The 23,313-nt window shown below is 30.9% G+C and overlaps 5 protein-coding genes and 1 long non-coding RNA gene across 18 annotated transcripts in view; 3 read left to right on the top strand and 3 right to left on the bottom strand.

The window, feature by feature from the left end:
• LOC126869222 (regulating synaptic membrane exocytosis protein 1) overlaps nucleotides 1–4,783 on the bottom strand; it is a 153,166-nt gene extending 148,383 nt beyond the window's left edge. For 4 of the 6 annotated variants that reach the window (XR_007690845.1, XR_007690846.1, XR_007690847.1 and 1 more), the window contains exon 1: nucleotides 1,845–4,783. The gene's annotated coding sequence lies outside the window, so the exon portion shown is untranslated. The remainder of the gene's footprint in view (nucleotides 1–1,844) is intronic. The other 2 variants (XM_050625472.1, XM_050625473.1) reach the window with 2 other exon arrangements.
• A 2,704-nt stretch (nucleotides 4,784–7,487) lies between these two features.
• Nucleotides 7,488–10,400, top strand: LOC126869236 (dimethyladenosine transferase 1, mitochondrial). 4 transcript variants are annotated; one of them, XM_050625502.1, is made up of 6 exons: nucleotides 7,494–7,594; nucleotides 7,692–7,812; nucleotides 7,957–8,034; nucleotides 8,110–9,107; nucleotides 9,196–9,349; nucleotides 9,502–10,400. In XM_050625502.1, exons 4-6 carry the CDS (start codon nucleotides 8,477–8,479, stop codon nucleotides 9,740–9,742), a joined length of 1,026 nt encoding a protein of 341 aa, XP_050481459.1. In that variant the 5' UTR covers nucleotides 7,494–7,594; nucleotides 7,692–7,812; nucleotides 7,957–8,034; nucleotides 8,110–8,476; the 3' UTR covers nucleotides 9,743–10,400. The 4 variants fall into 4 exon arrangements, with proteins under 4 accessions (XP_050481461.1, XP_050481459.1, XP_050481457.1 ...); XM_050625500.1 differs by having other exon boundaries at nucleotides 7,692–7,834; XM_050625504.1 differs by lacking the exon at nucleotides 7,692–7,812 and having other exon boundaries at nucleotides 7,488–7,594.
• On the bottom strand, nucleotides 10,121–12,503 carry LOC126869235 (zinc finger CCCH domain-containing protein 15 homolog). The gene is made up of 7 exons (XM_050625499.1): nucleotides 12,206–12,503; nucleotides 11,872–12,079; nucleotides 11,446–11,684; nucleotides 11,168–11,371; nucleotides 10,867–11,041; nucleotides 10,588–10,785; nucleotides 10,121–10,518 (listed from the first exon to the last, which is right to left on the bottom strand). Exons 1-7 carry the CDS (start codon nucleotides 12,272–12,274, stop codon nucleotides 10,409–10,411), a joined length of 1,203 nt encoding a protein of 400 aa, XP_050481456.1. The 5' UTR covers nucleotides 12,275–12,503; the 3' UTR covers nucleotides 10,121–10,408.
• Nucleotides 12,504–12,758: 255 nt separating this feature from the next.
• LOC126869233 (eukaryotic translation initiation factor 3 subunit E) lies at nucleotides 12,759–16,294 on the top strand. 2 transcript variants are annotated; one of them, XM_050625495.1, is made up of 9 exons: nucleotides 12,759–13,147; nucleotides 13,215–13,331; nucleotides 13,405–13,566; nucleotides 13,734–13,856; nucleotides 13,944–14,176; nucleotides 14,271–14,388; nucleotides 14,910–15,121; nucleotides 15,209–15,472; nucleotides 15,938–16,294. In XM_050625495.1, exons 1-8 carry the CDS (start codon nucleotides 13,058–13,060, stop codon nucleotides 15,465–15,467), a joined length of 1,314 nt encoding a protein of 437 aa, XP_050481452.1. In that variant the 5' UTR covers nucleotides 12,759–13,057; the 3' UTR covers nucleotides 15,468–15,472; nucleotides 15,938–16,294. The 2 variants fall into 2 exon arrangements, with proteins under 2 accessions (XP_050481452.1, XP_050481450.1); XM_050625493.1 differs by having other exon boundaries at nucleotides 12,761–13,147; nucleotides 15,209–15,446.
• A 252-nt stretch (nucleotides 16,295–16,546) lies between these two features.
• LOC126869221 (probable RNA helicase armi) lies at nucleotides 16,547–21,755 on the bottom strand. 4 transcript variants are annotated; one of them, XM_050625470.1, is made up of 7 exons: nucleotides 21,626–21,755; nucleotides 20,379–21,548; nucleotides 19,303–20,182; nucleotides 18,303–19,156; nucleotides 17,480–18,049; nucleotides 17,159–17,404; nucleotides 16,547–17,083 (listed from the first exon to the last, which is right to left on the bottom strand). In XM_050625470.1, the coding sequence occupies exons 2-7, from the start codon at nucleotides 21,198–21,200 to the stop codon at nucleotides 16,721–16,723; spliced, it is 3,735 nt and encodes a 1,244-aa protein (XP_050481427.1). In that variant the 5' UTR covers nucleotides 21,201–21,548; nucleotides 21,626–21,755; the 3' UTR covers nucleotides 16,547–16,720. The 4 variants fall into 4 exon arrangements, with proteins under 4 accessions (XP_050481427.1, XP_050481426.1, XP_050481425.1 ...); XM_050625469.1 differs by having other exon boundaries at nucleotides 20,379–21,230; nucleotides 21,324–21,708; XM_050625468.1 differs by having other exon boundaries at nucleotides 20,379–21,708.
• A 34-nt stretch (nucleotides 21,756–21,789) lies between these two features.
• On the top strand, nucleotides 21,790–23,296 carry LOC126869246 (uncharacterized). Its single transcript, XR_007690857.1, has 4 exons — nucleotides 21,790–21,932; nucleotides 22,497–22,666; nucleotides 22,734–22,855; nucleotides 23,271–23,296. It is a non-coding gene; the product is annotated as an uncharacterized LOC126869246 (long non-coding RNA).
• Nucleotides 23,297–23,313: the final 17 nt, after the last annotated feature.

Genomic DNA, 23,313 nt, shown 5'->3' with positions numbered 1-23,313 from the left:
TAACATTATTATTTCAAAGAAAATAGTAGTATTTGTTTATTGCCTGTATCGATCGATTATTATTTCTCCGCTAAAACTGAATGAGATACGACGACGTAAATTTTGCCTTGGTAGAAGCATAAGTACCGCTTTTTAACAAAACAAGTGTTTAATTCTTAACAAATTATCTGAATAAACGAATTCAGATGATAAAAAAGAATCATATGCGGTCTTTAATAATTCTTCGGTTTCATAAAACAAGAGATGAATGTGGGTCAACGAAAAATATATACCACCAAAACGATAGATCGCGTATACATGTGTGTTCATGTGGCTATAGATTATTTTCATTTTACATACGTACTAAAAGTGTACGTACATTCAGGAATAATTTCTTTTTAACGACATATTCACTACGCTTACGTACTCATTCCAATGTTTTAACCAATATTGTATAATAATTATATAACACTTTTTATATATTAAAAGGCATATCCGTATACATCGTCAAATTTTCATTTTGAATCCAAAAAATACTCTACTTTGCTAAAAGTATAATTGTGCAATTTGTCGAGTATCACTTATCAAACGAAAAATTGTTTGAAACCACGTAAATACTTTAAGAGAACATCATCAGATACGCTTCTGTCGAAATCAGCGGATACTTACAACTAGTACATTTAAAATGAGAATAAATAAGTTGTACTTACAAAATAAAGTTGACGCTCGTTAATCGTTTGTATTATGAAACAACAGAACTAAACTATGCTACGCTTTAAAGATCTTATAGCAAAACCATTTTTATAAAAATTAAATTAAACACTAACGAATATCCAATTTATGATTACGAGTATACTTCGTTAGCTATTTCAAATGAACTAGAAATCGGGAAACATACGTTTCATTTAGCGATATTACGAACATTAAATGCTGTCAAACAAAATGTACAGAAAGCCCGTATCTGCGAGCTGGATTGTTAATTTATTCGATTGTGTTTGCTAACACGACCTGTTACACGCGTCGCGTGCAATCAATGCGCGCGTCACGACGCTCGCAAATGTATCTAGTGTTAACATTAAAAATAAAATATGCATTTTCGCTTTCTCTCGCAACGTTCCATCTTACTCTCGTTCGCAGATTAGCGCGGAATCCAAACGATAAGATCGCCATGCAATCGCGAAACCATGAGAATCGTTGAAAAGTAATTAACAAGCAGCTGTTCTTTTTGTTCGACGAACATTCGATCAACGTACGCCCGAGGCGAAGGCAACCGCGCGATAAGAGGCGAAAAGCACAAGAGATCGTCGACAGAATGGAACGCTCCTAGGGAATCGGGGAAATAGGAGCGGAAATTAGTCGATTAAAACAGGATCAAAACCATCTCGAAATTACGCTTGCATGCGTGGCTCGTTTCCCACGGAAAACCACACATGCCATAGAATCGAAGTATGAAAGTTTAAAAGACGAAAGAACCCTCGGCCAATTAATTACCAGTGTCATCGGTTCGGCTATTCAGGGATCGGCCACGATGAAAAACACATCGACGGCAACCAATTAGGCGAACCATTTCCAATTATACCAGACGGAAACGTCTCTATACCGTTGAACGGTTTCTAGTCCACTTTATGGATCGAGCGTATCCACTGATCGAAACGTGAACCGAGAGCGAATACGTATTATCATCTCACCTGTAACGAGGAGAACGAATTTGTTGGAACGCGTGAAATGTACATCGATGATTTGACATCGATTTGAAGTACACGATAAGGAAGCATAGAGAGATGAGACGATGGAAGTAACCGCGACTCGAGAGGTCGATGGAAACGCGCGAAAGCGGTTTTAAGAGAAGAGCCGGAATGACCAACCTGTTACTTGAAAGCTGCGGAAGCTTCCGAGCGGGGAAATGCGTGCGTTCTTTCAGCCGCGCTCTCGCGTTCAGCTGCCCCTCCGGATGGATACACGTGCTCCCGTATATTCTACAAACGTACGTGGCCACTTAAGTAGCGATACGTGTATTTTTAACAAACAGTGTGTTTCTTTACTCTCTGTTTCCCGTAGTTGGTTTTAGCGTCTATGCGTAGTTAATGCGTGCGCGCGGACACGTATGTTCACGCGCTGCGTGTACCTGATGTACGTGTATACCTGTGTGTACGCGTACGTATATATGTGTATTTATAGGTATGTGTCAAGTTCTAAGTACAAGGTGTGCCTATACGCGGTTCTCCGTGGCTGGAAAAAGCGACGGCGCGCATGCCCGCTTTATTAGACGCGCAAAGAAAAACTCGCGGCGAGCGACCAACTTGACGGAGAATGGACAAACAAAAAAATAGAATCACCGTTATATCTAGAGCGACGATATCGTCGGGCAGGCTGCCCGGCTTGCACTGCCCGGGTCTCCTGTTTCTCCCACCGAGCGAACCACTCGCCCCTCCGATTCCCGTCTCTCCCGGCTCTCCTGCCTCTCCTGTCTTCTGCCTGGCGCTCTCCTTACACCCCCGTTTCGCCAACCCCCGCCACTTCGAACGCGCCTGCCGAAAAAGCTCGCCTATTCTATACGCTACCTCTCGCCCCTTTTCATACTCCTTTTACCCTCTTCCCTCTTTACCCTCCTCCTCAACGATCGTCCTTTTCGCTCCTTCAATCCCCTTCAATGCCGTTTCCTCTCGTTCTCAATACGGTTCTGTCAGCCGTGACTTCGACTCGCAGACTCTAAAACGAACTCTCTCTCTCTGAACACGATGCCTCTATATCCCTCGTCCTCGCTCTATCTTTCTCTTTCTTGCCGTTCTCACGTCCCACCGCGAACCTCAGCTCAAGGCGCAAGCTCGTCCTTCTCTCCCGGATAGGAGAAGGGAAAAAGACTGTCGACCAGGTGGAATATCCTCGGGAGAACCCAAGGGATCCCGACGACGAGGCGCACCTTCCCTATTCGCGCGCATTTTCACGCACGTGGACGGAACGCACGGGGGTTGAAATGAGATCCGCGTCCTCCACGGACAGACAATCGCGATTCCGAGGGATCTTTCGAAACTTTCTCTCTTAGCGTCGAGCCGGTGGAGCTTGAAAAAGAAGGAGCAGAAACTCGCAACCCCCCTAGTACCGGTTCGGTCGTTTCTACGAGAACACAGAGAAACGGTTCGTTCGAACGAGAAGCTACGTGACGCAAAGACGCATCGAAATATTAGAAAAAGAAAATTGCGCATTTCTCTGACAGATTTTGCTCGATAAAGGATAAAAGATGATTTTAAGATGCAGAAATATATCGTAACGTCGATTAACGGTACGAGACTATTATCCATCGATCGATTCGCTTTCGCCCCTCGAAATAAAATTTCCTAACGAAGGCTTAACCTAAATTCACGGTTCCACTTTATCGATATTCCCGTCAAACTTTCTCCTGGCTTCTAATAACGAAAAAATTGATGGCACGAAAAGGAAACTGTTGGCGCTTTGATGCATCTTCGTCTCTGCTGTTGTCGTTACTTCGAAATTGACTTCTTCGCTAGGTCCTCGAAAAACGGACGAGAGGACAATAGATATGGGTAGGACAGGAGACAAAAGCCTGCATCTAAGGGATCAATTGGTTGGAAAATTCGAGCAATGGAGCCGGCTGCAGGTAACGTGAAAAACGACGCATGAAATAGAATTTTCAGAAACAGTGCTTGTTGCTCGTCGAAAATAAAAGCTCACGATTGTATTATACGCGGAGATCGTTGGCGACCCGCTTTGTAAACTGATGCGTTTCCTATATCCAGAAAAATCGAAACGTTTCTCCCCTGCGCGATATATCGATCAATTTTATGTAAACAGCTGACACACGCGACGGTTTTTCATTGCGGAGAAAAAAGGTACGCGTGAAAAACGCTTTGTTCCCCTTGACTTTCAATTTCTCGCTTTTTCTTTTTTCTACTTTTTTGTTGGTTTTTTCCCCATGCGGTCGCGAGTGTTTTGCCGCGGGATCGAAAAATTACTATTAATACAAGCTTCAACATACCGTGCAGCGGGTTTTGTCGGCACAGTCGGATGTTTCAATTTACCTTACAATCCATTAAAATAGATAAGCGACGCTGTTAACGTAATGCAACGTTATCAAATATTCAGGTTTCATCAGACTAGCGAGTACATGGCCCGCACTTCCGGAAACTTCATTTTACTCGATCTAACAGACAGAGCATTTTGTTCGAGAAAAAATATATACCTTGTGTAGGGTAATCTGTTGCAGATCGAATCTCGAAGATTTCGTTTTAATATTTAGCACGTGTTATGAAATTTACTCCTATTCTATGAATCTTGCTGACTTGTTTCTGGAATCGAATTTTGAATCGAAGTTTGAAGAAATGAAACTTTTGTTCGTGTTACTTGTTATCTTAAATCAGATTAATATCATTATATCTTATAAAAATTGTACAACGTCCAATAAGCATTATCACTTATATTGTTGTCGTTCAAACAAATCAGATTGTGTAGCGTACTTAATAATTAAAGGAGCGATTCTCTTCAGAATTCTTTTAAAGAACTTTATATATACAATAAGATAGAAAGTTAAATATAACAATAAAATAAAAGCGAAAAAATTTCATTCTTCATTTTTTACTTATTTTCACATGTAGAATGATCTTCTGCAGATCCTCCTCTCCTCTCTAATTAAGGATTGGTCAAATTATCTTTGTAAAATCTTTGTATTCATGAAAACGAAAAACGATTGTGCTTTTGATTAGACTTTCTTTCTATTTGCACCACTTTGAACACATTTAAGTCAATTTAAAATTCTCTACACTTAGCTATCTAAAATTCATATCAGATCCGCTTAAAAATCTGTTTTAGGCAACACATTGAAGCTCATCGTACTTACGTGTCTATCTTATTAGAGATGTATACAGAATAAACTGACACTATAGTCCGAGGAGATCTTTCCAAGCAGTGTCAGACTTCAGCACTATACCCATGGTATACCCGTGAGTCATTCTCGAAAGCACGTCTAGAAGATCCCACGGGCATTCCCTTATCTTGCATTGTCGAGCTGGGTCGCAGATCTTCTCACAACTGCCTGAGGTTCTCTTTAAAAAACGCAATGCACGAACATCGTGTGGCAGCTTATGAAGCTGTCTCTTGAATACCTAATCCACTGCCTCAACCACAGCCATTTTAAAATCCGCTAACAATGCCCCAACTTCAGTTTCGACAATTAGGTACTAATTACGTCGTAATTAGCGCTGTAGTTAATAAGTTATCAGTACCTAAATACTTACTTTATTAGTAATTGGTAGTTCGTAATTGGTAGTTTAGCGTGCAACGAATTTTTTTTTTTTTTTTTTTTTTGTTGAAAACTTTTCGATCACAGCTTTATCCTTTTGCAAATTGTTTATCTTGTTTTATTTTATTTCATTTTATGTATTTTTTATTAAGTTACGAATATAGTAGCAGCGACGAGTGGCGAGGATGGCGGCGTGTAGCAATGGGATCCGAAACAATTCGAATTATGATTCAAGACTCAGTGGAGACTTTTACGAGTTTTAAGCTTCGAATCCTATTCGAAGTTATTCAAATTTGTCGCCGCATACACGATAGAGATTCGAACTGTTTCAGATCTCACACCACTACTCGCCGCTTCGCTATAATCTCGTACTTAGACGTTTCTAGTATATTGATTTTGTAATTCATTTTTGTGTCGTCATTATTTATTTAAACCGAATTGCGTTACCGATTATTGATTATTTCAATAGCGTTCAACGTGTAATTAGGTAGCCAACTGTTTAGGTATGAATTACGTAATCAACTAATCGATTTAAAAACATGCAATTGACGTATGACGTATATGGAATCGAAATGGCAAATTTTGGATTTGATTAGATACGACATATTACTATTATTAATATTAGCGAACTACCTTTCGTAAAACACAAACTTTTAGTTTGAAACATTAACACAATAACGTAGCAAAAATTTGTTGTTGAAGTGAAGGAAAAATAACAGATATTCGTTTATTATAATCCTGTAAATTTAAAAGCATGAAACATTTTGAAACTATACGAGTATTTATAATTTAGAAGATATATTAACATCCATTGCATTGCTATATTTAATGCATAACTAACATAGCTAATAAGCAGTTTAGTTAACACATTCGCAACATTACGTATTACTGTTAAATATGCTATAAAAAGAAAATAATAGTATAATTTCTGCTAAATAATATAAATACTTGAAACTTCATTTTTAGGTTGTCGAATAATCATGTACAAAAATTAGTAGGTATAACTACATAGAAAGAAAAATACTTAGTTAAGCCTAAAATATGCTGAAACATAATCGCAGGAAAATATTTAGGTAAAGTATTCAACGATATTTCAATATTTTAAGACTTGTACGCCATTAATAAAATATGTAAAAATTAATGAAATTTGTGATCTTCGGAAAGTACAATGGAAAAATCAATAATGCAGCAGGGAATATTCGTGGTGTATATTAATATTGAACAAATGCAATTGTAATTTAAAATTAACTTAGCTGAAATTACTGATTTTTATCATTGATTTGATAATATTCATCAAAATCGTAAAAATATATTCGTCGATGCATATTTTTATACGCAAATATAACCTATATATTATAATACCCCATTTAAAAAATCAATACTAATTAAAAATGCATTAATTCTAGTCAACATACATTCATTTCCTTTTAGTTTTATTTAAAATATGGTTAAACATATAAAGTAAAATTAAATTCATTAGAGAATATGTATACTTTGTAAATAATCAATGTTTTGAAGTAAATCAGAAGAAGTTATACAAATCGCGAATTCTGATTATCATAGATGCAAGTTTGCTGTCGTGAAACTGGTGCCGACAGTAATTCGTAACAGTAATGCGAAAGGATTATCAAGGAAATTGAAGTAACTATGTGATTACACGAGAACCTCTCGACGAAGCGCCTTAGGTCCAAACAGATAAAGCTATAGTACGATAAATTTTGTACCGGATAATTTCTTTCGTGAAAAATATGCGAAAACGAAAAATTAATTTAGTAATGTAAACAAGTATCAACTATATATGTTAAATTATTCATACGAATGTTTTCCAAATATATTAAGATAATATTTAGCCTCCTGGACATTTTACAACTTATTCTTTGGAAGACTATTTTTATGTTAATTCTTATATCATCAACAGAAATCTATAATTTTTCATTATTAAGAATATTAAATAAAGAAAACATCATTTTTCTTATAACATTTTGGCAATGTAAATATTTACATACGTACATGTTGTGTACATATTACAATAGAGACATTACGGCATGTATGCATACTAATAGACAATTAATGAATTAAATTTATGCTTTCTGTATATTTTTATATTTTGTATTCGTATTAATAACTAATAATCAAGCTAGTATTTTAAAAAAATGTTTTCTAACATAATCCTGTTTTGTATTATCTTACATAAGCTTCAATACATGTATGTATGTATGTATGTGTGTGCGTGTGTGCGTGCGCGCGCGCGCGCGTGTGTGGGGGGCGTTGTGTGTGTGGTTGTGTGTGTGTGTGTGTATATATATATATATATGAATTGAACGCATGCGCTGAAACTTGAAATAAACCAAATGATCGAAGGTAAGTGAAAAAAATGGAAATATGATATATTCTGTAAATGTGATTATTGAGTTTCTGTAAAAAAATATATAGTATATGTAATTCTATATTTTTTTAGATATATATAATAAATAGTATTGAAAAACACTATTTAAATTAAGAAAAACTGTATTATATCATAACTTTTACAAAGTTTCCACAAAAGAAATTACGTATAAGATATTTTGTTATTAATTAAGGTGAAAGTACTGCTATAGTCTTGTGAGTGAATACAGAATTTACGTATATTACATCAGTATAGTAATTTTTTATAAAGCTAGGCTGAGCTGATAAAGGTTATGTGAAGTTGTGTTTTATAATTATATAATCATTTCTTTTAACAGAAACAAAAACGCGAAAATAATAACCACAGTAGTGTGATTGCTTATCAAAAAAAGGAGAAATTTATACAATGCAATCCGGTGAATGGCAAGATTAATGTTTGTTAAGTATTACATTATCAAATTTTCTATTTATTTATATTAGTTTTGTTACAGATGAGAAAGATAGTGACTTGATGCCAAAATTAGATCTTGTAAGAGATAAAAGTAAATTAAAATATAGTGATATAATATATATGAAACAAGCAGAAGAAGCAGCTATTCAAAGAGCATCCCAATATGCAAAAAGACGTAACAAGTGTGCAAAAGCAGGTTTTGCTCTAGCTGGTTTATCTTTAGGAATTTATCTGTATACCATATATGCTGTAAAACAGGAAACATTTTTAAATGATCTATATGAACCCGAAAAAATAATTGAAAAACCTAGTTCAAAAGCTAACGTCGCTTAGAATTATTTGTATTTGTATCATATGAGACATTACTCTTACCTACATATTATCTAAATACAAATAAAAAGAGAACTATGTCAACTCTAAGGTTACCACCTTTACCAAGTATAAAAAATTTGTTAAAAATATATAAATTGCGTGCAGTGAAACAGCTTTCTCAAAACTTTATCTTAGATCAAAATTTGTCAGATAAAATAATAAGAAAAACAGGAAATCTCTCTGATTGTCATGTATTAGAAGTTGGTCCTGGTCCTGGTGGACTAACTCGATCTATTTTAAAGCATCAACCAAATAAAGTAATTGTCGTTGAAAAAGACAAAAGATTTGAGCCTACGTTAGAAATGTTGGCAGATGCTTTTGCAGCGGTTAATGGTAACATGGAAATTATTTTTGATGACATAATGAGATTTAACATGACTACTGTTCTCCCACGAACTGAAGCAAAAGCTTGGACAGATAAAAGTCCAAGAATTAGATTAATTGGTAATTTACCATTTAATATATCAACACCTTTGATAATAAAGTGGCTACATGCAGTTTGTGAAAAAACTGGCCCTTGGGAATTTGGAAGAACTAGAATGACATTAACATTTCAAAAAGAAGTTGCTGAACGATTAGTAGCTGAACCATCAGATTTACAAAGATGTAGATTATCTGTAATGGCACAAGCTTGGACAAAACCAATATTACATTTTATTATACCAGGTATATTAATTCAGATCTTTTTAGGTTGTTTAATTTTTACATTTTTTGTTCATAAAAAATTTAATACATTTATTTTTGCTAAAAATAGGTAGTTCCTTTGTTCCTAAACCGGATGTTGATGTTGGTCTTGTAACATTTGCGCCTTTAACTGTTCCACGTACAAAACATGAATTTACAATTTTTGAGAAAGTTACACGACACATTTTTAGTTTTCGTCAAAAATACAGTATACGAGGTATAGAGTAAGTAAAGATCACAGAAAAATATTTTTACATTCAACAATTTATCCTTTATATATTATCATATTTTATATTGGTAAAAAATAGTTATAAGAGTAATGAAAAGAATTATAGAATTCAGTAATACAATTCTGAAATTTTTATATACATTTCAGAACATTATTTCCTCTAGAATATCGGAAAGAATTGGGACAAATGATGTATAAACTTTCTGATTTGGACCCACAAACAAGACCAATGCAACTTACAGTAGAGGATATTGATAAACTTGTTAGTGCATATAAATACTTATTAGAAAAGCACCCAGAAATAAGTTTTTATGAATATCGTGCATCACGCCGCATAGTATCATTATCCGATACAAAGGATATAGAAGTCGTGGAATGTACAGACTAAAATTTGCCTTGAAATCTTGTAAAATAAACATAAATAACAATAATTTCATTTTTGCTATACTTTTTTATGTTTACTTTTATTCACATATATCATGAATGTTTTAATAAATCAAAAGAATTTATAAATTATTTAATATTTATACTGCTGTTAATAATTATACGTGTAAATATTTTTGAAAATATGATTCGTTCCATTTGCCAGTCTCGTTATCACATTAAATTTTAATTTTACCAGGTTAACCTATCAATTTTAAATCCGCAATTACGTTATTAAAAGTAATTTAACAACTATTATTTTAAATACTTCCACGATTGTAACAATTTTATATATTTTCCAACTTATATCTTTTTCTCATAGAAACACTAAATAATTTATGAATGCAATAATAAAGAATTCGGTTATATTTTTTATCGTAAAAAATTAAAAATCATAATTACATTAAAATACATTAATTTCAATTTCAAGTAATTTGCACGAGACCAGCTCTTTACATTACATTATGTGTATGTATATTGCTTGAAAATAGAGTATAAGATGTAAGTAGTAATATACAAGATACATAACATTTTGTACTAGTAAATGTATGTATAATATTTTAATAATACATATATTGTAAAGATACAGAAGACACTGAATAAAAGGAAGAATTTGAACATGATAGTTGAATCACTCTTCTAAATCTAAACCTTCTAATTCTTCTTCTAAGCCTTCTAAATCTTCCTCTTTAAATAGGTTTTCATTAATTGCTAATGCAGCTGCACCTTCACCAACAGTAACTGCCATAATAATATAAGTTATTAATCTCAAAATATTATTTTAAAACATTGAATATATTTTCTACAAACCAGTGGAGCCGCTTTCGTTGTTTATATCTTTATTATTTTTCAACCGATCTGCACCAGCTACAGTTATTCCAGAAGTATCAATTTCACTAGCTTCAAGTGCGAGTCTGTCCATGTCAAGTTCTCTATATTCTACTTTCTCTTCAGTCTCATCTTCCTCGCGGACATAACTAGATATTGCTTCGTCTCCATCGTCAATGCCTAAAAATATTTTCAAAGTAAATTTTATACATGTGCTAAGAACATAAAATATGTAAGATATAAAACAATAAAGAAAAATACCATCTCCAGCTGCAAGCTCAGGATTAAAGTAGAACATTTCTCTGCCAGAAATACCAACTTGACGTCCCGCTTTGTAATCGTTCCGTCTTTTTTCTTCATCTTTCAGTGCTTGCTCTTTCTTTTCTTTTAGTTTTCTCTTCTTCCATGCCAAAAATGTCTCTAATGTTATTTTAGTCTGCCAGAAAATGTCAAACAAATTATACATTTTAAGAAAATATATTAAATACTAAAAATATTTATGAAATATAAATATAAAAGTTCATATTATATTGTTTTATAGATTATTAAAATATATTCATACTTGATTTGGTCCCAAATTGGCTCTTTCTGTTTCAATTAAATCTTCTAAAGAAATTTCATCTTTTTTATCTTCTTTCTTTTTATCTTTCTTAAGGACAAAACCTGGTGGTAATGCGTGCCTGTAGATACATTTTTGCCCCGATGGACATTCCCAAAACCAACCATATTTTGATTTTTCAACTGCTTCTAGGAAATGTTTACAAATCTAAAATTAAACATATTATTTACTTTCTCATTTTTCAAAAAACTAGTAGCAAAATATTATGAATTTGAGCTTACAATATCTGTTGTTGGACGATTACCACTGCCATGCTTCTTCTCAACAACTTCTTTCAATTTATCTTCATCCCATTTATCCATGGTATCAGTTTCTTTATCATCATCTCTCATATCACAGTATAATGAACGTTTTTCTGCTTTTCTTTCTATACTTAAATCATGAGAAAATTTGCATTTATCACCTTTTGTACATTGTCCTTGTTTAAAGAATGCACATACTACTGATTTAGGATCAGTTCCTGCAAAAAAGTAAATAACTATTTTGTTATGTTCTTTTTGTGTTTATCTATAATAAGATAAAAATAATAAAACGATAAAATAACTGTGAATATTAGAACTTATGCTAATGTAATATATTCAAACAATTCTTGATAATTGTATTATATCTTTTAACTAAGTGCTGCAATAACCTTACTCAGTTAATACCTTTATCTATTTTTTGTGTTTGCACAGGTTTAAATATGAGAGCTAATTCTTTCTGCTCCTTTAATTTTTTTTCTTTTTCAAGTTTTTTAATATTAGGATCTTCTAATTTCCGTGAATTAACACCACCTGATTTTACCTGCTTCTCTACTTGCTGAATAAATTTCTGTTGTTTGGCACCTTTCTTGTTCTTTATACCAAAAGTCTTATCCTAGAAGAAAAATTAATATTTAAGTGAAAAAATATGAAGAGTAACAAATCTCAGTACAAATCTCATATACATGTTTAAAATAAAGAATATGGTATTTTAAGGTTATAAATGTTTGTACTTAAATACCTCAATAACTTTTTCTTTTTTCTTCTGCTCCGCCTTCTTACTGGGAGCAGGTGCCTTTTTGGGTGGCATTTCATTCGCTTTTCTGTATTTACGGATGGCAAATATAGAAAATTTAATAACAGAAGATACAAATGTACAGAAATTTACTTCTGAATCATGGAACAATTCATACACGTATACATTTATAAATGTAAATGTAGTAGTAACACGAAATGGACCATAAAATACATATTCTCTATATAAGAAAGTGTGAACGATAATAAACGAACTGGACACATTAAACTTTTTTATTCAGCAAGTTCTATCTTATATAAATATATTTATCCATAAATTTTATTTTAGGAACATTCTTTTTAATTCGAAATTTCGACCTCATCAAACATAAGTAGTAATTATAATACATTATCATTTAATTATTATTTATAAAAGTATAAAGCGTTGATGTAGTATAGTATTAGACTCATAATAAAGTTGTATAATAAAACTATGTTAAAAATGTATCTATAAATGTTATTACTGTATCTGACTCTACTTACCTTTTGATCATTTCATAATAAGTACTTTATAGCATAAATTAAAAATCGAATAGAATATTACATATTTCTTTACTTATCTGTTTAACATTGATGTTAGAAATATTATATTAACATAAAATAATTAAAGATATATAATATGTTATAATACATCATTTGACAAATCATAGTACGTATAACGCAATCCATTTGTTGGGTTAAATCTTTCCGCTCTGTATATTCTATGTTCTTCGACGCTAACGTGGAGCGTGTTCAATTCCTTTCTTATCCGTAGATTGTGGTTAGAATCGCTTTAATCCGATTTTCTTTAAGATCTGAAATGGCGAAATTCGATTTAACATCACGTATAGGTCAATATCTTGACCGGCATTTAGTTTTTCCACTTTTGGAATTCCTATCTGCAAAACAGGTATAATAAAAAAAAAAGAATATTTTTGCTTTAGACAGTTTGGTTATAATACACTTGTGCTTCTTAGATTTACGATGAGGACGAATTACTTCAAGCTAAGCTCGATATTCTTAGCAAAACAAATATGATAGATTATACAATTGACATTCGGAAACAGCTTTATCCTAACTTAGAAGTGCCAGAGGTACAAATAAATTTAATAAGTGATAATTATATGTTTATAAATAACAAGCATGATTGAGAACTTCAAATTGTAGGAATTGAAAGCTCGTCGTGCAGATGTACTACAAGAACTTGGTATTTTACAAAATAATGTGTCTGTCGTTGTGCAACTTATGAATAATGAAGAAGTTATGAAGAAAATGGAAAATATGCGAGATTCTAAAGCATTGAACAATTATCTTACTCAAGAATCTGAGGTAAGTGAAATGAAACCACATACGGTATCTTATTTTTGTATAAATCTAACAAATTAACATAAAAAATATTAAAAAACATTTTTCTATCAAGTTTTTATGTATAGTATTTATGTATCTCATATATTTTAACAAATCTATTTTAATTTACATATATTATCTTTTTATAGTTTAGAGTGGAAATGATGGATAGTTTCGTGAAATTAGCAAAATATCGTTATGAATGTGGCAATTATTCTGTTTCTACATCATATTTATATTTTTATATGCTTATAATGCCACCAACTGATAAGGTAATGATATAATAGTTATATGTTTGATACAAATAGATTAATTTATATTATTTTTAAGATAATAAAGCAGACATTTGTAATTTTTAGAATTATTTAAATGTACTTTGGGGCAAACTGGCATCAGAAATTCTAGTGCAAAATTGGGAAACTGCATTAGAGGATGTAAACAAATTAAGAGAATACATTGATAGCAATGTCATAGGAAATTCTCTTCAAGTATTACAACAAAGAACATGGCTTATTCATTGGAGTTTATTTGTATTTTTTAATCATGTGAAAGGCAGAGATTTAATCGTAGAAATGTTTCTTTATAGACCACAGTATGTGAATATTTTTATAAGTATTGTATTACTAACATAATATACTTTAAGTATGATAAAGGATACAAAATTATGCGCATTTGTTGTTTTACAGTTACCTAAACGCAATTCAGACAATGTGTCCTCATATATTGAGATATTTAGCAGCTGCTGTCATCGTTAATCGTTCCAGGCGATCTATCTTGAAAGATCTTGTAAAAGTAATACAGCAGGTTTGTAGTAATTCTTTATTAGAATATTTGGTAAATATCCACAAAAAAGGAGCCATTTCTGATTTTGTTGATTTTTAAATATGTTGTAAAGCTCGACATTTCAAACAACTTTTCCCTGTACATATAACCAACGGTTTGTTTCAGTTTTCAATTTATATGCAAAAATATCCAGTTGCTCTGCCCTACTTTTCAAACTGGTTTGGGTTAGTACATAGTAATATTAATTTGGTTGCTCAGTATTGTTTATATTTATTCTCGGCAATCGAATTAATAATACTACATAGTAATCCAACTCAGCTTAAAAAACAAAGCCGAGCGACCGGATATTTTTGCACATAACTTGAATACTAAGGCTGATCGCCGGTTACATGCATAAGAAGAAATTGTTCAATATGCTAAGATTTACAATATATTTCAAAATTACCGAAATTATAAATGGCTCTCTTTTCGTGAATATTTACCAAATATTTTTAAGTTACACATAATCTTAAGACGTATTAATTATTGTTTATTCTTTATAGGAATCTTATACATATCGTGACCCCATCACAGAATTTCTAGAACATTTATATGTCAATTTTGATTTTGATGGAGCAAGACAAAAACTACAAGAATGTCAAACAGTTGTATTTAATGACTTTTTCTTAATTGCATTACTGAGCGAATTTGTAGAGAACGCACGTTTAATGATCTTCGAAACATTTTGTAGAATACATCAATGTATAAGTATTGGGTATATAATAATTTTATGTTTTTAATTATGTACATTGAAATATTGGAATATATTTTTATAATTCGTTAATACATTTTTATATTACAGAATGCTTGCAGAAAAGCTTAATATGAAAGCAGATGTAGCAGAATGTTGGATCGTTAATCTAATTCGTAATGCACGACTAGATGCCAAAATAGACAGCAAATTAGGGCATGTTGTAATGGGTGGACAGCCCGCATCTCCTTATCAACAATTAGTCGAGAAAATTGAAACTTTAAGTGTTCGTAGTGAAGCATTAGAAAATTTAATTGAACGGAAACTAAAAGCTAAGAATCAAGACCCTGTAAGTATAGTGTGGAACTAACTAAGGTCAGTATCATTCACAATCATTTTTCATACATCAGTATTTTTTCGCTTTTTTCAGTCACCTGATTAACTCAAAATGATTATGATTCTCTCCATCAAGAAATCACACTTTACATATAAATATTCTTAAATATTCATTCCTTTCTTACTAAATTTTTTTAATTATTACATAATTGCTTTCTTAACAATTACATTATTATATAATATACACTTCACTTTCATATAATGAGAATAAAAGGAGAGGCATATTATACTAATACTTGTTCATTAATTTTTTTCAAATTAAGCTATTATACTAAGAATTACACTGTAATTGAATCGTATCCTATACAATATCCAAGGTATTATCCATTCATCAAATCATTCATATATGCATAGATCAAAAGCACAAAAAAATTTTCTCTCTCTAAATGTAATTCGTTTTCTTTTTCTTGTACACATTATAGCAAACTGTTTTATTTTTTGCAGTACCAAATTTCGTGGAATCTGGACTTATGACATCATGATGCAATATGCAGGGATATTGTTTAAAAACATCCAATTGTTTAATTCAACCCCAACCTAAAAGCGAAACACGCGGAGTGAAATAATTCAATTCTATGCATGTAAACGGAAGCCGGAGTTCTAACGTGAAATGAATATATTTTTATTCATACATTTTTCTTTAAAAAATTAAATTGAATGAATAAAAATATATTTGTAGGAACATTGTATAAATATATGTGTGTACATTACAACATAAAAACCATTGTACTGTTTGTAATATGTATCGGCACATTTCATTATAAGAAACGTGTTAAAAAGAAGTATAATTCAGTAATTCTTTTTAATGTATCTCATTTCAAGTACCTTTAAGTCAGCTCTCTAACAAAAGATTCCTATTTAATCTAAAAAATAAATATATTGTTTTGATCCATACAATGATATAAAGAAATTAACAATCAAACTTATCAAAATAAATGGAAGTTAAAAAATATAAACTTATCATTTTAAAAAATTTTAATGTTAGAGATAGGTATTTTACATTAAAAATTTCTATTAATTTATACGAAAATAATATAGTTTTCAACATACATATTCTAATAATATTAACAGTATCATTTATTTTTTGTAAAAAGATGTATGGACATAAAATACTGTATGTTAGAGAAAATGTAATTTTATGATTGAATAACAGATATTTCAGTAAATTAAAAGACGCGATATTAATGAATATTGTCATGAATAATAAGTTGCTAATTTCATCAGTAGCTAATCATTTGTTTCTGTCCAAGAATGTTCTATATCTTCGGGAAAACCGAAACTACAACCAGTATAAGAATCATGATTGATGCAATATATTAACACACTCCTCCAATAAGGATCGTGGGCTAAAAGTGTAGGATTTCCTAAAATGATAACCAAAGCACGACCTCGTGTAATTGCAACATTAAGTCTTCGAGGACATGCAACAAATCCAAGAGAGTGTTTAATATCTTCATTTATGAAATTAATTGAAGAGCGCACAGTTGAAATGATGATAACATTACGCTCTTGACCCTGAAATCCTTCAACACTACTAATTTTTGGTAATTCCACATCTAATTCCATGAGTAATTCACGAATTTGAAGAACCTGTTAAGTAATTAATGAATAAAGTATAAAATAATTTTATAGATGTTTTTGACAAATTATGTTCAATTATATTACCTGTTTTTGATAAGGAGTTATAATTCCAATATCATCAGGTGAAATACCGCATTTATATAACTTTAGTAGATAAAGATATACTTGAGTTGCTTCTTCAGGATTATACCAGCTTGGATTGTCATCATCTTTACAATTTTCGCCATTTACACCATGAAAAATTATAGCTGGTGGTGTATCCTTTCTCTTTGGCAATTCAGTAGCTAATATTTGTAAAAGTCTGGCTTCTTTGCTTGTTTTAGAGGATACCTAAAAACATTATTTTTCTTAATTACCATGATATAAACTTAAGAAACGAGTCATCGATAATATAGATAAATGTACCTGTGCTTTTAATTCAGAATCATAAAATAATGAACTTGATAATTCTAGTATTTCTGGTAAACTTCTATAATTTATAACAAGCTTTGTAACAAGTCGAGGATCATAACATGTTTCAAAGCCATTAGGATCTTTTTGGTAAGGAAAATGACGTAGCAATCGTGATAAAAATGATTCGTTTAAACCAAAATTCTTCGCTATTTCACTTTGTACAACTGGGCCAAGTTGTAGTGGATCACCTGCGAGAATTACTTGCCCATAGTCACAACGAATAAAACTAAGTGGAATCATAATTTCTGGTTCTGTTGCTTGACCAGCCTCATCAACTAATATATGTGAAAAATGTCCATGAGGAAAGCCCATATTATTTAATATTCCTAGTGCAGTACAGGTACCAATAGTAATTCTATGACGTCCAAGTATACTCATAGTACAATTTAATTTTAGTCCCACTCCATTATACTTTGGCGTTTCAATTGTTGTTTCATCTGCTAATTCTGCTGTAGCACAATATGGCAATAATTTACTAGGTATAGAATCACTACCCAAACAATGATAAGCTATGAGTCGTACCTAAAAAAAAGAAAAGTATTTAAATTAAATTTAAAAAGTTTATAGTTTATACTTTTATTGCAACTTTCAAATAAGATAGTATGTGTAAACAGAATTAAACAGAAAAGATGAAAAATCAATACAATATCAATGTTAATTATCTTCAAATTTATTTGTGAAACTATTTTTGTTCTGTTATTGTTATTTATTAAAAGTTTGAATTAAATCCATGTAAAATTACAGTAGAATGGGATTATGTAAATTTAATATATACCATATCACCAGGTTTAAGTATATCACTATCTAAAAGTCTTTCTGCTATAAGAGTTGCTGAACTATTAGATGGTGTTGCAACTAATAATCGACTTTCAGGTATAGTTGATAAGATTTGCAGAATTGTTTCACAAAGAGTAATGGTTTTTCCTGTACCAGGTGGTCCAAATATTACATAAGGCAATGGTCGTGCATGTCCTTTTAAAATGTTTCTTACAGCTTCTTTTTGATAATGATTCAAATTTTTATTAAACCAAAGCAACTTTCGTTTTCGTACTTGTGAAATAATTGGTTGTAATTCACTACTATAGGAAGAAATTGATGTCTCTTTTGAATTTTGTATTGCTGTATTTATTGAATTTTTCGTAACATTTGCTTCACTTTTTGTTTCAATACATTGTTTGTCTTTTACATCAGGTTCTATTGTATTTTCCCTATTTTGTTCAATAGGTTCAACATTAAATAATCGTTGTACAACTGACATTTTTGTAAATGATTTTGACATATTAGATTTATTACTTGTAGATGTAGTACTAGTGGAAGAAGATTCTGACGATACAGAATCAGTCCGCGGACGAGTTAATAACTTAGAAATTGACTTATCTTTTGCTTCAAGTTCTTCAAGATCTAACTGAGATTCTTTTTCAATTACATGAGTGGGAAACAAAAAGTTCTGACCAAGACGATTTGTAGCCATATCAATTGCATTATGACAACGTTGTATGGCTGATCGTGAACATTTAAATGTTACTTGACAATCTTCATAATTATATTTTTGATGAAATTGGCAATTGAATTTCAAAAAAATTTCCAAGTTTGTAACTTTGTGAATAAATCCTTCATATTTTAATTTTCCTATTTCGAACATCATTAAAATTTATAAATAAAAAAATTATAAAATAATTAAAATAAATAATAATAACTACTGATTAATATAAACATCAACCATATTATGGTATAAAATTTTATAATGCAATTTCATTTTAAATTTTATAACATACCTTGAGAACTATCCCACTCGAAAGATACTATGGCCCTATCACCAACAAGAAGAGAAGGACGTTTCTCTGCAAGCCCTGGCACTTCCATAACCAAATATTCTCCACAGTGTCTCATTACTGTGCTACTTATATTGTATCGTTGCATATTTATCGTTTGAGCAATTTCTTCCAGATATAATAAAGCATGAAACCGATCTCTATATGATTGAAAAGAAAGTCTATTTGACAAACAAGATATAGCATTTTCTATATCATATTTACACTCAGTTTGTGATTTTCTTTCATTTATGCACTTTGATATTACATCCCAATAAAGCTTAGGAACTTTGTATATCACGTTTCGCACTTTAATAAATGATGGTGGTTTACATGGACGAATACCTGGAATGTATGTAGCTTCATTCCATTCATCTTGGTGTGGTACATAATTAGTTTTATAACTACTACTTTTAGAATTTGACTTGTTTTGTATAGTTTTAGGTTTAACAGTAATGTTAAAAAATCGTCCAATTTCAAAATCTTTGAACTTAAAGATAAATAATTCTTTGCTTGTACCAATAAATTTTGCTGTACATTTAAATATATAAGTTAATTTATCAGAAGGATTTAATACTGAAACTGTATTAGGAGTAATTGGTTGAATTAATATTAGTTGAGAGTGGCTTTTTTTTATCATGAAACAACCTTTACGCAATACATGAGTAGTATTACCTACATTTTCTATAGTAATTGTTAAATTTTTTTCCTCTCGTACATTTAAATCAACATTTATATTATCACTTATAACAATACCGCATTTATTTTTTACAAGTTCATTTAAATCCTTTTTTAACTTATATGAAGTATTATTTAATGTTGGTAAATTAGCTTCTTTAGAGACCTAAAAAAATAAATTTATTTTTATTAAAATTACATTTTACTAGACTTTTTATTATAAGTAATCTTTCTTGTTGTTATTAAGTTATTATAAAATTGATTGAAAATGCAATTTAATGTACTCTCAAAAATTAATTATAAAACAATTTCTGTTTGAAATGTGAATTGTGAAACTTTTCTGTTTCAAATGCTAAACTTGCCTGAAATACTGGAACCACAGTCAATGACCTCCATGTATAAAGTCCTTGATCACTCTCAATACTATCACTTATTACTTTATCACCAACACAAGGAATGTAACCAGATTCACATATGTTTTTATTAAATACAACATCCTTTTCAATAACACCAACTCCTTTAGTTGGATCAAAACTAGTTACAGTTCCAATATTTAACTTTGATCGTAAGGGTTGTATTCTTTTTATCTCTAAAATTTCTCCATTTAAATTGTAAGAAATTTCATCGATTTCTACTTCTGACTCTAATTGTAACCAGTCTCCAATTACAGGAATAAAATCAGATTGTACTTTATTCAAGTCAACAGTGATGTTGTCAGGTTCTACAACTAATAGTCGATTCTTACGTTCTATAACTTTTCCAATTACACATCTTGTTAATGTTTCTGGTTTGGTACTATCAATCTCAGAATGTTCTACTTCATTATCCCATGATTCATTTAATACAAAAATCTTTTTTATTTTGTGTTGTTTTTCTGGATTGTCTTGCTTTGGTGAGAGCAAATAAGAAACTTTATCACCTACTTTTAAGTTACTTATTGAAGTGTTTTTTATATCATAAACATAAAAGTCATCAACTACTATGTAATCTGTGGCAATAAAACTAATACTTCCTGTTTTGTAATAACTTGCATCCGTATTAAAACTTTCATCTTCTTTTATTTCTTTTCTATACACATTTTCAATGCGAGCTATAACATTGTTTATTTCTTCATCTGGTTCGTCTTTAATGGATGACCTATGTCCTATAGCATACTTTATAAGGGTACATATAAATGAAAACATATTTAATTTCTATTATATCTATCCATGTACCTATGAAAATTTATTTTTGTCATTAAAATTCACGTAAACATTGTATATAAAAAGGTATTTGCAACTTAAAAGCTTCGAATAATTAAGATATACCGATCAATTGACTGGTATCTCCACTCTGTTGCCTTAATGTAATCCAATTCTTTCCTTAATGATTGAACGCGTTTTAAGTGTAACTCTCGAAGTAGACGATCCTGTTGCTTTTGCTCCTGTAACTCGGATTTCATTTGATTCAAAATTTTCGAAGTTTGATTCCCAACAGAGGTTAGTTCTGAATCCTGAGATTCCGAAGCTCTTTGTCCCGGTGAGTGGCTCAAACTTCCAGATGACAAAGTAGAGGAATTCATAATTTTATGAATAACTTGTTATGAGTAACGTTTCAAAATCACACATACCGTTTAGTAATTTTTAAATTGTATATATATAGTTTTCTCTTTTCTAAAATGGTACCACTCGTTTACATCAAATGTAGCAAACGCTGTTTACTGTATAAATGTATCAGGATATATATATATATATATATATGTATATATACACAGAATTTTAGCAGAATATATCAGTCTATAATCTATATGTATATTCAAACCAAACAAAATTATGTACTTATTAATATTAACTGACCCTATTTTAATTGCAAATTATATTTAGAAGATACAAATTTTTTTTTTACAAGACATGATGAAGATGATAAATTTCCAACCAGTTAAGATAAAAATATTTTGTTTATATACATTATTAATAATGATTTTTAACATAAAGTTCAATCCGTGAACTATATTGAGTATTTAATTTTTGATGATTAATACTCTAGTCATTACAGTAAATAATTAAAAACAATAAAAATTTTTGTTATAACTATTTTAATTACATTTTTATAATAACCCTTACACGTACTTAACATGAAAACAATGATTCTCCTAGATAGTTCTTTCAAATTTTTCAAACCTATTTCTAACAAGAACCCAATATGATTCTTCTCCCTTTTTCGCTTAATATATTCTTTACTTAAATTTAAAGTACGTCAATATTAAATTACCAAAAAGAAAACATGAAAAAGAGCCGAGTAAAACAACTTAATGTTAGTACATCACAGCATGATTTTTTAGTAAAACCTTATGGATTTTGTTGTGATATCAAAGACTACGACCCAAAATTACTCTCATTAAAAGAAGAGCCCCAGCCACTTTTTCCTTCAAGCGGTCCACTCGAAGGAGGACCTGATATTAAATTCCGCCTTCAAGAACATGACGACATCCAATCTTTCAGACAACGAAGTATCCAAAGAAATGCTCAACGAGGTGGACTTCGGAGTAAATATCGAAGTGGTCAACAAGTTATTTGGGGCAACCAGTCGTATGCCCAACCGTATCGACGTCGTAGGTACCGGACCCCCAGACTTGAGGGTACTGTAAAAGTCCCTGAAGATAGAACCCAAGGTAGAACCCCAGATAGAGGTAGAGACATTGAAACTTTGGGTGAATTAATGATATGTAAACGATGCAGAGGACCTCTCCGATGGTATTTAGAAGACGAAATAGCAGCTGCTCGTGACATTATGATGAAGAGAAAGCAAGAAATATACAAGGCAGAAATGGAAAAGAACATTAAAATTGCTAAACAGAAAGGTATACGATTCGTCTCAATTATGCATATAAATTATTGCAAAGCATTTACAAAATTAAGTTTTTCTTCAATTATTTTATATATAGAAATACTAAAATAAGATGATTAATTTTGTTCAAGTAATGCTAAGAAGAAGTAATATAAAGAATGCGCTATGGATATTGTGATTTTTCTTTTTTAATAATACAAATTTAATCATTCATTTCTTTTTTGTACAAAAAGGTGTCTATTATAAAATTATTAAATTTTTTTGAAAAGAATATTAAAAAAAATAAATTTTGATATATTTTTATATTATCATAGTTTTAATAAATTTAATTTGAGAAGTAATCTTATTCCTTGTGCACATCTTCAATAAACATTTCTTACATGATATTATTACATAGAAAAATTAAGACATTAACTTCTTTTATATAGAAAATAGAAGACGACGAAGAAGGAAGAAAAAATTAAGCAAATT

The sequence above is a fragment of the Bombus huntii genome, chromosome 9 (assembly GCF_024542735.1).
Source record: "Bombus huntii isolate Logan2020A chromosome 9, iyBomHunt1.1, whole genome shotgun sequence".
In the NCBI taxonomy this organism is placed as follows: Eukaryota; Metazoa; Arthropoda; class Insecta; order Hymenoptera; family Apidae; genus Bombus; species Bombus huntii.
Note: the sequence above shows the minus strand (reverse complement) of the source record. Positions and strands in the feature narration are given on the sequence as shown.